We start from the raw sequence: 13842 nt of genomic DNA, 5'->3' as shown, positions 1-13842 counted from the left end.
CTCCCTCTGGCAGTTTATTAATTGTAAATGCCAAATCCAGCCCAGCTCAGTCCAAACAGATGGGCTCAGCAGGACCATGTCAGAACACACACTCTTCCCGCTGTGGGAAACGTTCTCTCTACTTGGCTTAATCTTCTGGTAATTGGTCCAGGTTTCACTTCCTCTATGATGTGTCCATTACCTACAACATTTCCTCCATTGTCACTAGCAATATTTCACATTGGTTTTATCAGTAAATCGTAAATATAGATATGCATCGATCAGCCACAACATTATGACAGTATGACTAACATTAACCATCTTGTCCCAGTTCTTCTGGGAAATGTGTGGACCTTAAATTCATATGTAGTACTCACCTAGACCACATCAGAGACCCCCACCCCATAGCATAACACTCGCAGGATGCAGCCTGACACAGACACGCACACAACTAAAAAACACATGCAGCACAAGGTGCTGACCTGGCCTCTAATTCACTAGATCCCAAACTGATCAAGTATCTGTGGGATGATCCACAGAGGCCCCTCCCCTCAACCTCTATGACCCCCCACTAACAACAACTGAGGACACCCTCAGAAGGCCCATGTTCATTCTGTGATGAGTCACAACTGTTTTGGAGGCACAAGGGAGACCTACACAATATTAGGAATGTGGTCATAATGTTACGCATGCTTGATCGGTGTATACAGTGAACAGACTCTGGATTCTCCTGGAAACTCTTTCTATGCACAAGGCCTTGGAGAAAACAATGGCATAAAACAATGTGTGACTGTCCTTCAATATCTGGTGCCTGGTTTTACAGACAGAAAGTCTCATGCTGTAAGAGTCCTTATTTTTACAGTTAAGGAAAATCTTGCAACTTCTGTACAAGATTGATAGTTGAAATGTCACAACCTTTGCGGCTCATTACACCCTGCCCAACAATACTGAATAGAAGGGAGAAAAGAAAATCTCAGGGTAGGACTGCTTACCTTGCTGCCAAATCAAGTAGTGAGGGTTGCATGTAATAATAAAAAAAGGGATAAACAAACCCCACTTGATAGTGAACGTTATCGGGATAAACTACAGACTTAAACTGTTAAAGTGTTGTAGGAATGCATTTTCACACAAATGTCTCTGGGGTTGATGGAGTGATTTCCACTTACAGTCGTTTCATGGCCTGAAGATGAGTGAAGGTTCCTGGGACTAGCTGGGTAATTCTGTTGTTGTGCAAAAACCTGAGGGAGAGACAGAAAAACAATTACCTCATGACTGTGTTGCTAGTTACACCTATTTGCATATATTAATATGGCTTGTAAATGTATCAAATGTCTATAAACATTGAGGTCCATAAATGAAAAATCCTTAAAAATAAGGAATTCATATTATTTAATAATAAGAAGAAAGAACTACAAATATGACATGTGATATAAAGCAATGGCAGTGTAAATATTCAACAAACTGAGTTAGTGTGTTTTTCCATCTGCCAAACAGGACAAGAAATATGATGATATTCCCTAACATGCTATGACGGCTCATGACCCTGATGAGGTGCATTCCTCGTCTAAAAGCAGATATCAAAAAACACATTTATGGATGTCTCTGCCCCAAAAATACAGCTACGCTGTTCTTCTTGAAATTTAATTCTTCAAAATTGTTTGATTTAACTGTTTATGTTGCCCTCAGGAAAACGACCTACTGATAAAGCTCTCCGTCTGCTTTGACTGTGTCCATGGAGATATTCCCCAACAACAATAGAGTGCGCACCTGGGAATTCCTTCCTTCCCCTTTTCCTCATTTTTTTGCAGGTGTCGTTCCATCTACTCACCCTCACAGACTTGGAAATATGGATATACCACGCAGCCATTGGCTCATAAAGAATTAAACAAGAATTTAACAAGAGTTAAACATCTGGTGGAGAGTTTGTACAGGCAGGGTTTCATCACATCTGCATGTTGACAAGAAAGATTACTTGAAAAGTGCTAAAGCACAGGCGCACAGTGCATGTCTGCATGTATATATTGTTGGTACGGCCCATGAAAATAGTTTTGAAATGTCTAACAGGCAAACATTTGACGCTCTATTTTTGTGAAGCTACTGTGTTGGCATTGTTTGATCATTTCTTCACTAAAACTCAAGGCAGTGGCTAACCAGCTGTGTTGAGTTTCCCTCTGTACTTCACACACTGATGAATATGGATCAACAGTTACTTTCTGTGAATGATTGTGGTACAGAACTTAGAGAAGACATCTAAATAGGTGGTGTTCAAGAGGCTGGACACAGGAATGCATTTCAGACTAATCACAGCCATTGTGGTCTGCTCGGCCGTGACATGTAGTTTAATTTCTGAGGAGGTGCACGTCAGGCTACACTGGCAGCTAGCTATGCCACAGAAACGCACTGCATAGAAATGATGTGTAAATACAAACCACGCTTTATGTGCATCAAACACAGTGGACAAGAGGCTGGTATATATCATCATCATTCATCATTTAAAGGTCTTTTAAAAGTTTTTTAGATCTGTTTAGAACTTACAGTCGTTCCAGCTTTGGTAGATGGGTGAATGATTCTGGTTCCAAAGACTCAATGTTGTTGAAGTGCAGATACCTGGAGGACAACAAAAAAGAAACAAAGCAAAGTAAAACTGAATTACATAATTCCAGGAGTAGATTCTAGGACGTGGGTATATAAAACGACAGGAGTTATACTGGCTTCCCTGTTCCTGGTACTTCACATTAGAGCAATGATATAACTGAGAAACAATAACATTACCTTGCTCAAGATGAGTCCAAAAAGACAAGGAATTTCCCATTAAAAATATATTATTCATTATTTTTATTTATAGCTTATATACTGTATATGTGCTATAAAAACCTGAAGATAATGCATACAGGTGAAAACCAATTAAAAATTATTTGAAATTATCTGATGGAATGCAAAACATAACATATGCTCTGTTAGGAAGATTTGTTGCACAAATCAAAAACATGCTAACAAGTAAAAGGTTAAGGAAATGAAATCCAACGGATGGTCACATGGTAACTGTAAGGGTTCAGATGGGATTTGTCTTGTTCAGAGGTAAAGCGACAGTGAAAGCAGCCGAGAAAAACAACAAAACAGACACACATGGAAAGACTAACGCAGCATAGGAAGTAAAATAAAATGCAATACTCCTGTGTGCTGTGGTTTTACAAGCCAATGCATATATTAATTGCCAATATTATGTAACTGGCTGTTACATAATAACATATATTAACACAACACATATTTTAAGAGTTGCCAAAACAGGAAAAACAACCCAAAGAAGAGAAAGACAATATTAAACTAATTCCAGAGTTATTTAATATCAACCCAAGGGTGTATAACCATTCCCTACCTATCATGTACTATATAATTAAGCATTTGAATTATAGACTGTAATAAGGCAAAAATATTCAGCCATGGTCTGCATAAAGAGAAATAGAGGATATACTACTGCTGTTTTCACATTTAAGACTATCATGTTACCACACACCTTGCTTACAGACAAACCCTGGGCATGCAGATAAAACAGCAAGACATTGTGAGTCACATAAGACTTAAGCTTAAGACTTACAGCTTTGGCATCTGCTGGTGGTGATGGAGAATTTTGTTATTGAGCATATGCAATGTGACTAAAAAGACGTCACCCACACTGAAAACCAATTACTACTGAAATTCAAAACAGCTGCCTGGCCTGGACTCTTTATTCTGTGAATTAGCCATTTGGTCTATGTTAATGGGGTTAGAGGGAAGTGCAATAAGTCACATTCAAGAGTACAGAATGCCTAAATTACTGATGAAATTAACATATTGTATGTCATATCGATATATTGTGATAATTTTTCACTATTCTACAAAGACCATCGTGCAGTGACGACAGAAATGTATATTGCGAAACTACAAATCACATTTATAGCATCAATCAGCAATTTACTGAGGTTTTCTTGTCACGCATGCTTGAATCATGAAAGAGTGTTTTGTGAAAACAGCATAGTGCTAACAGGTCTTGAGTATCATGACTTATGGGAAGAGATTGAATTTCATCACACAAACTAAGTATACACATAACAGGTTTCTCACAAATAAATACAGCAGGTTACGAAAAATCAAAGCAGAAAGCGGCTTTCTGCAGCAGGACAGACACAGTCAAGCTTTTTGCTAGCGCACAAGCTCCGAGCGTAGCACAAGACTGCTAGCTGTACTAGCAGCTCTGGGCCAGGTATCATGCCTTAAGCTTCGCAACGGGGTGGCGCATATCTGTCATAGTGACCAGAAGACATGTGACTCATGCAAAAGGGCAGAGGGAGTTTACATAACACACAGGGGTGCGTGCACACATGGCATGCATGGTGGAGGTAAAAAAGTGCACAGATTAACTGTAGGCCGTGGTGGGGGTGGGGGACTGGGTGTAGGGAGGCTGTGTCACTGTAACAGATCTTTTTCATGGCAGATATTTTGACTTGTCCCAGCCAGGAAAACAAGGGTGTATTAATGAGGACTCGGTTCCATTAAGAGTCAAACTATGTGAACCGGTCTCATTGAACCAGCTCACGTTAAACTCTTCCAAGTGGAACGCAGCCATCATTCATACATCTGTGCTTCCCCTATTGTGGAAAGTCAACATGTCTGACATGGAAAGGGTCTAAGAAAACTAAACAGAGCTATCATGATTCCTGTGTAAGGTCTACACAGTAAAGTAAAAATGCTTGGCACTCTTACGTCATATGAATTATTACCATGTGGACCTTGCCAGGATTCATTAATTGTTTAGAGCAATCTTTCGGAAAAGGAGGGGATTTTACAGATGGAGAGAAGTAGGTAGGAGGAGGAGCAGGACTGCGAGCAGAAAGAAAGGGTGGCTGAGGAAGTAGGTCACTTACAGTTGCTCAAGAGAGACAAGCCCCTTAAATGCTTGTCTGTCAATTGATTGGATTTCATTCTTGTACAAATAGCTGAAAGGAGAGATAATCAGTAACATTAGTAACAAACACACACACACAGGATCATCTAAATTCTACCTGGTTAACTGACAGAAATAGAAAGTTTGATCAAATAACAGATTGATTTCATGCCATTTTCAATTCTAGGTAAAGAATGTATGTCTACAGCATGTTTGCTACAGATAGAAATGTTGACACATTTAATCCATGAATCATGGTGCGTATCAAACTATTGTGATTCGTCAAGCACAGAGAACAAAGAAAACATTTTGAGTAAGAGGCTGAGGAGGTCGGGTATGGAGTTGAAGATTTGTAGTACGCCAATGGAAGAGTGACACAAAAGGTGAAGCGAATGAAGGCTGTCATATTGAAAAGGTGTGCTAATGGTTGGGACCCACAGACACTGTCAACATTTAGACAAGAAGGGGCTTGTTACCAGAGTCGACTCCATGGCTGCCTGAACTACTGACACTTTATAATATCAACACATGACAAGTAAGCAGTAAAGCAAGGTAATTGAACTCCTTGTGACTTTTACATGAAAACATATATTATGAAAAGCTAATGAGGCCTATGCGAGTGTTGAATCTTGTGCATGTTTTCTCTCCATTACAGTTCCAGAAATGTAAAACTAGACGAACTACAGCTTAGGGCTGTCTGCCTTTTATTCTGGCCTCTCTTTATTTCACTCTCCACCACTGCTCTCATCGTCAGAGTTGGTAAACCTCATATCCCCATACAGCACAAGAGACACGGTGTAGAAAACTAAACATCTCTTGTAAATTTTATAATCTGTCTTTCTCAAAACCTTCAGGATTCTTATCATAGATGACAAAAAGAGAATAGCAAAAACAAATCTATAAGCAATACATATGATACATTAACAAAAATTAAAAATCTACAACCAATGACACTGCTTTCTTCATGTTGTCATTACCTTCTACTAGGAAACAACCCACATTAAATTTGTTGTGATAATGGATTTTCAGCCAATAATTACACACTTCCCATGCCCACCCACAGCTTGTCTCAAGTCGCTCCACTGAGAACTATTCTAGAAGTATTCCTTACTATTCTAGAAGTATTCTTAACTACTCTAGAAGTTGTTATGAATGCACGGTCCAAAATTAAATCTAAATGGCATGTTACCAGACTCATATTGCGATTAGAATTGAATTTGGCTACACCAGACTAATACTGTGGAGGATCACACGGGCAAGGAACGCCCTCAAAACAAGGTGACAGCATCTGCTTTCTGTGTGAATTTCTGTTTACTCAAGGCTGAACTACTCAAACACATTCAGAGAGTTGAGGACACAGTGAGGAGTGCATAATGAGTTTTATCTCAAAACGTATTCATCAAACCCCTCCTCAGTAAGATGAACATACATAAACTTGTAAAGATGTCTTTGGCCAGTCCACAATCTGCTCCCTACTCTTATGTGTACTCTTTATGTGAACTGCAAATATCTATGAAAATACTAATTATTGTACTAACAGTTGAGCCTAATGTGCTATGTAGCTAGAACTGAACTGAATATATATAAAAAAATACATTCAGATGGGTAGCCCATACCTGAAGTAATGAAGATGATGTATTTATTAATAATACAAATACATACAAAATTAAGTATTGTATTACAGAATGAGACTACTTGTATTACAATCAGCATACAGTATGTAATTATTTTTCGCTTAATTTTGCATTTATACAATTATTATTGGCTGTTAAAGTATCCTATTGATCACAACAAACTCATGATTATCTCAGAAATTCCACACTGTTGCATTTTTAACTATAACATTTCCATGTTGGAAGTGTCTGGAAAAAACAGCAAAATCAAAAAAACAAACTGTGGTCCAGAAGTATAGTGACAGCACACTAAACGCACTGTATGTATGGCTGCAATCCTTGCATAAATGTGAATAGCAGCTGTGTGCGGCCTTAGTGTGTCTCTGTTCAAGTTTTGCATATGAGGAACTTGATTGGGAGATGATGACTCCAATCTCTAGTGGCTTCAATTCAGCGACCAGATGTTGTTAAGAGGTATTAACTGTCAAACGTAGGGTACATGTTACGCTTCAAAAACTTGCACAAACAAAAATGTACAGTATTTCACATTACATAACCTTACATTCATACATTAAAAAAAAAATGCGTGCTTTGCCTAAGCAACCTTACACAGACACAGTAGATGCAAAGCACCAGAATAATTGGGAAAGGGTAACATAAACAGGCAAGTGTTTGCACTAACTGATATGTTTGCCATTTACTGACTTGTTTATGGAGGCAGTTGTAGGAGGGAGGGGGCTATTGCATAGAGCCGCCCGGCCATTAGGTTTTTAGGATGTGAAAGATGACAAGGGAAGGCTTTGCTAAGAAGAAGTGAAGAGGTCAGTTGGGGGATGTAATCTAACCTCCAGCTATAACACACTGAATCATCAGGAAAGGGGGAGGGTGAAAACACACCTCAGCCTAATCACAAAGGTTGGGGCAATGTTAGAGGCTTTAGACCATCAGTGCTTTAAAGTGAGAGATGCTCTGTAATTAAAATAGTTACTAAACAACTACTGGATTTAATTACAACATGAAGAGGCAAAGAGAATGTGTGTGTTTGTGTGTGAGTAGAAATGCTCGTACATCTTCTCTCTTATTGGGTACAACTGAAAAAGTCAGTACATTCCATGGAGATTGTTAAATGTGGTGTACACGAACACCACTTGACTAAGTTATTTCAGTACCCTCCGTGGTGTTTTATCCGATTGCTCAGGATCTTATCCTCACCAAGAGTCCACTTCTAGTTGAACTTCACCTTTCAGACAAATGGCCTCACATGGTCTCCCTTTTATCCATCACACTTCACAGTATGAGGCTATTGTGGCCAAAAATCTCTTGGCTTTGATCAGTCTGTCTGGAGCACTTTGTTCCACGAGGCTTGGTCTTTCCCTGTATCAATTAGCAAATAATCGCAGATTGCTTTGCTTAACAAATGTGTGGCATATTTGAACAAGAAGACGTGTGACCCTTTTTAAAACAACATCAGTACACTTTACTCAAATATGCCACAAAAGCCAACAATTTCCATGAGATGTGCTTACTTTTTCCACATGTGAATACAACATCTTGTATCAGGTGTTCATTATTAGCAGTCCAAAGATGGAACAGTACGCTACGCTACTTCTTTCCCAGAAACACAGACCTTCAAAAAGACTCAGTTGTGGCGTTTCTAGCGTATTGTATATGCGCCATCAGACTGACTTATGTGGACAACTAGTTTGCCTAATCAGAAACAAAAGAAAATATGAGGAGATATTTGAAGTTGAAATGTATAATGTAGAAAAAAGGGAAATCATATATAACAAAGCTGAAATGAAATCATATTGAAATGTGTGTGTTTCTTCTCACCAGAGCAGAGGCCTTAGTGGGCTGATTATTTGAAATGAGAAAAACAGGCACAAAATGCCACAAAAACCCTGAGGTCACACACTTCTGTTCCCTCTGCCTCTATGTCACAACATCCAAACACATTCTGTACATAAGCACAGAGGATCAGACTAAAGGAGACCTTTCATTGAATCAGTTTCTATGAACAATACTGAAACACTGTGACTGTCTGAGAAGTTTGGCAGTATGGCCAATCCTTCATTTTCATAGCCAATAATCAATCAGTAGGGCACATGTCAGCATACTTTCTCTTCTACTAATTAAATGAATCCTTTGCCTAATAAGCCTACCAGAACAAAGAGAATGCCATATTGTCTCAAAATGTGCCACTTAAACTAAAAAACAGACAAATGTCAAGGGAACAACTTACAGATATTTGAGGTTTTCCAGGTCTTCAAATGCCCCCCTGGGGATCCTTCGTATATGATTGTTGTTGAGGAGGCTATGAGGAAAAGAACCAACACAACATGAATATATCTGTCTGTACAGCACTAATACCGGGCATGCCACCAGTTCAAAGACGGGAGACTTTAAGATGTGTTATTGTTCAGTCTGTGGGCCTGCAACCTGAAACCAAGAAGAGCTTTTCAGGATACAAATCCCACAAAAGACACATGGTTGGATGACTAATAGGTATTTAGAGGATATTTAGCACTTTGCATTTAAGCACCATATGTACGCCCTGCAGCCTGGGGTGCAGAATTCACATATACAGTCAAAAAGGTGGTCATCTCAGCATGCTGATGCAGGCTCACATTCTTTATGTTTTACTTGCAGTCCATAGTTCATAACCATGTTTAGCTCGTACTGTATGTCACTACTAAGCTTATATTGGCATTGCAATGGCCCTGATCTAGAAGGCTGGACATATGATAAACAGGCCTGTGGCTGGAAGTGAAAAAAAAAAATATATATATATGATTATGTGCTGCCCGACATGTGTGAAACCGCAGCAGAGTAGACAGAGCATAAGCCAATGTCTGCGTAACACAAAAGGTGGTATTTATTAAAAAGAAAATCACTCATCAGAGTGATGCTTTATGGAAACAGGTTTGATACATTCAGGGGAAGTTTTCTTATTTTAAAATATCTCACTGAAAAAAATGAGAGACAAAGACTTACAGTGTGTTGAGGTTCTGTAATCGCCTGAAGGAACCTGGTTGTAAGTCCTTGATTTTGTTGAATCTCAGATCTCTGCAAAAGAAAGAACAAAGGGGAATACGTTCACATGCCAGAAAGAAAAACAATCATATTTAGGGGAAAGCTGTCGATAATACATCAGTCATACTTGGAAGATTCCTGACTATAAATCAGAGCCAACTCACAATAATGTTGTAAGATAATTAGGCAGATTACTCATCTCACATGAATGTCTTTGTCTAGTTTTTACCACGAGAGCAGATTTAAATAACATCTGACCCACAAGCACAAGTCTAGTTGCTACAGCCAGCAGCATTCAAGACATTTCTACTGCAATGTTCCAGTTTAATTTGGGTGTGTGATTATGACAACATATCTTGACAAGGCACTAATCACTGTTGATTTTACAACAATAGACTTGTCATGCCATTAGTGTGAGAGCCTATAGTGCAGCTAACCATGTGAACGTAAAATCATTAACCCGTTTATAATTAGCAGCCACGTGTTATGTTATTTTTGTGAAACTTAAGTAAATACCCCATTATGAAATCTGAGCCTTGAGCAGAAATGTCACTGAAATGAGGAAAGATGGAACAACTTTAAGCTTCCTATTGTAGAAAGCACAACTCCCCCACTGGAGCTGGGGCTGTCTATCAGCATTCTTGTTAGCCAATGACCTTGCAAAGAAAGTGATCTGAGCCTGGGTCACAAGAACATAACATACTTCACTGATTATGCAAAACCACCAGACAGAAGCATGATGAGGGCCTCGAGATGAGTCTTTATTCATTGTACGAAAAAAATAACACTTTTTTGTTTCTGTTAAATGATGTGGAACGCAACCTTTCGTGCAATTAAATCAATCTCCATCCAAGCAAACAGATTTGATTTAGATGCTGTTTTTTTCCATCAGCTGAGTGTCCATCTTGTCTGTTCCCTTTGATGTACGAACACCACGGACGAACGTCACGTAGCTATGCATTCCTAAGTTTTTGTTTTCCTATATTTCTCTCTGAAAATGTGGGCCAAATAAAAAAAAAAACTCAACAGATTTCATAGCCTGTGAGATGTGTGTCTGAAAAAGCCCTCACATGTGGATCTAATCAGAGAAAGTCTAACTTTTTCATATGCTGGCTTCCTTTCATATAGTCTGTGAGATAGTGCAAGAATGTACTCTAAGAACTGCTCTGTGACGGATATATTTTTGGGGAAGATTCTTGGGATTGTTGTGCTTGGTGTCTGTGTGAGACACTTCTTGATGTCAAAGAAATACCTAAATTTAGGGATGCCAGAAATACGAGTCTGAACCACCACCAATAATTTCCTGAATTTCTGTGTACAGATCCAGATGACTGGGTTTAGGCTGTCTGTGACTTGTTGCCACTAAACACATATATGCACAACCCACGGTAGACATGTCTGATCAGCTGACTTATACTACACTTTTTCCATTCTGCAGGTTATTGTTCATTATTCGTACACTGGTACCTACAGTACCACAGAAAAAACACATCGACAATTTTGCCATATACTTGGTACTTAATGGAGTATTGGTTCTCATGTCATCCCTACTTTAAAGACCTGGAGCGTTGCTACAACTACCTTCGACCAAACCATAAAATCTCACATTCAGATACTTGGATTAAGTATTTGAATCTAAGAAAATGTCTATGTCAAGAAACACTTTAAATGAAAACAGACGAGAACGTAGCATGGAAAGAGCCCACATGGCACCCTTAGTTAAACGTCTTTCTCCAGGCAACAGGCCCATGCTGAAGAGTGCACTGTCCAGACATGCAGAGGCAGAGACTGCCCTTCGTACTCGCCTCCAGCTCTAAGTGATGAGAACAAGGCACGTAGCAAGCAGAGCTACGTGCTGATTCAGGTAGCGCTGCTCGGAGGTGCAAACATGAAAGCAACGGTTCGGATTTCCGACGAAGCAACCAAGTCCCTTATGCATTCCTTATGATCTACTGCTGGCAGAAAGAAAAACATGTCATCACACACACTGTGTTGTGTGAACTAAAACCCGCTTAACAGATAGCCAGACTACGCTCACAACTGAATCTGTGAATCAATGGGAGATTGTTAAGTGACCAGCCGTAACTCTTCCCGGTGGCTGGCTGTTATTTTAGCTTGGCTGCAATAACTGTGTCTCTTTGTAAAGAAGGTTCAGTAAGGACAAGCAAAGTTCTGTCTGTGTCTGCGGCAGCAGGGTAAAGCATCAACTGTCAACGGCGAGAGGGAAGAGACCCAACTGACCAGAAAGTCCTGGAAGTATTTAAATTGGTGACATCAGCTCCTCTGTGAATCTTGCATCCAAAGAGAAGGAGCTTCGCCGTGGAAAGGAAGCACTGACAGTCTGAGCTGTACTTTGTTTGTTTGACTGTTTTGACTGAGATTTTTGTAGCAAAACTCTATCCGTCATATTCTGAAACCCATCTACACGACTCACACTTCCTTCCCCTGCAGAGCGATATAGTTGTTCAAAGACACAACTAATCGATTTGTCCTGCTCTACCTTGTTGATTTCTTAATCCGATCAAGTCATTTTTAAAATGATCAGATGGGATCGAGCACCTGATCTGCCCTACACCAAAGCTAAACCTGAACACATTTGCCATGTGTTGGGTACTACACTGTATCATGGGTCTTTTCCCTTTAAGAGACGTGGCCCAGTGTCATGTGTGTGTAATGTAAGTGACTGTGTATTTATTGGAAAGTGAGTGAAAGCCAACCCTGCTAAAAGCTCGCCGCACGAAACTGACGTGGCTGCCTGTAAACGGGGTAAAAATGGCGACGTCATTTTATGTTGCTGTAGAGGAGAGTGCTAATCTGCCGGTCTGTTAAAACAAAAGCTCTGGTTGTCTGGTCACTCTCTCTCCTTTTTCCTCCTCACTGTGAAAAGCAGAGGTATCCCTGGCGTGGTACCGAGCAGTGACTCAGGGACCGTAAGGCACCAATTGTGAAACTGGGCAAGAATGCCAAAGCAAAAATGGACTTTGTTGTTGTCACAAAGCTGATCTTTGGTGATTCTGAAACAGGCACAGAAACAACAGAGAGAGACGCATGGGATACATTCAGTCAACCAAGTGTTTGTAAACCATCCAACTTGAGGCAAATGCAGTGTGATCACCAATCCATTACACAGTTTGCTTAACATTCCAGGCTTTTTGTTGCAGGACATTTGAAAGCGGCCAGTTCACTCCTAGAAATATGGTTTTATGACAGAAAGAACAACAAAAAAGTAAGTAAAGTATCAACCCTGCAAAGGCCTGACAGACTCTTTTAGGTAATACAAACTTTCCTTGGAAGAAGAAGCCTTGGGAGCTTGACTAATAAAAATAGATAATCTGATTTATTACTGAAAAGAGAGGGTTTCCAATAAACAAATTTATCCACTAAAGATGGTACACTCATGATTTAACATGCCAACTGATAATAAGAAAATATTTTTTTGACAAAAAAGCCCAACTTCTACAATTTTAGCGTTACGTTTGGTTGTGCTGCAACTTTTTGTGTCTCAGTAGTATGACCTAGACAATGATGAGAATTGCCCTGCAGGGGTTTGGACAAGGGGTCGCGACTGTCAATGTGTGCAGGCTATTTATGGACAGAGCTCCAGCCCAAACACGAGACTTGAACTACTTATTTATCAGTGATTCAGTATAAATATTAACATGCCAGGAGCTTAACTGAATCATTAAAGATTTATTAGACTACAAACACTTGCAATCCTCGCCTAATATGTGAAGAGACCAGACTGTGAAGTTAACACAAAAAGGAAACACAATGACAGCAAGGAAATCACAGAGCTAGTATGCAGCTTCTGCCAATTCCCTCAGTTTAACGCTCACTTTACAATGTTGTTGCGTGTCCAACTTTAGGTTGATAAAAAATACTATTTTACCACAAGTCACTGGTCTGCTGTAAGATCAGTAAGCGATAAAAAACAAGTTTGGCCGTGTGGCTAGTTCCACCACCAGAAGTAGATACAGCTCTTCTGTAGCACAGCGACAACAATGTACCCAACAAATCCCGCATACACACATTAAAAACAGAAGGCAGAACCAGTTGGCATGCAAGATTAAATGTGCACACGGATCTTCACATTAAGACAAAAATCGCCAACACGCTAGCTGGAAAATGTGCACCTGTTGAATAATCAGCCATACCTCCAGCACTGCCACTCATGTGCATCAACAGAAAATGGAATATAACTGACTCGTGTGTGCACTGACACAGCAATCAAATATCACATGGCAGTGAAAACAGGTACCGTACAACTGCTGCAAGGACACTGTAAAAGGTTACTGT

The 13842-nt window shown here is 39.7% G+C and overlaps 1 protein-coding gene across 2 annotated transcripts in view; it reads right to left on the bottom strand.

Annotated features, from left to right (window-relative positions):
- LOC125023443 (peroxidasin) overlaps positions 1 to 13842 on the bottom strand; it is a 39022-nt gene that overhangs the window by 20175 nt on the left and 5005 nt on the right. Inside the window, exons 3-7 of one of the 2 annotated variants that reach the window (XM_047610719.1) lie at positions 9508 to 9579; positions 8756 to 8827; positions 4881 to 4952; positions 2515 to 2586; positions 1146 to 1217 (exon numbers count right to left, since the gene is read on the bottom strand). In XM_047610719.1, coding sequence (XP_047466675.1) covers positions 1146 to 1217; positions 2515 to 2586; positions 4881 to 4952; positions 8756 to 8827; positions 9508 to 9579 — 360 coding nt within the window. The remainder of the gene's footprint in view (positions 1 to 1145; positions 1218 to 2514; positions 2587 to 4880; positions 4953 to 8755; positions 8828 to 9507; positions 9580 to 13842) is intronic. The other variant, XM_047610720.1, reaches the window with a different exon arrangement.

The sequence above is a fragment of the Mugil cephalus genome, chromosome 17 (assembly GCF_022458985.1).
Source record: "Mugil cephalus isolate CIBA_MC_2020 chromosome 17, CIBA_Mcephalus_1.1, whole genome shotgun sequence".
NCBI classification, from domain to species: Eukaryota; Metazoa; Chordata; class Actinopteri; order Mugiliformes; family Mugilidae; genus Mugil; species Mugil cephalus.
The sequence above is the reverse complement of the archived record's forward strand: the minus strand, read 5'-3'. Positions and strand labels throughout refer to the sequence as shown.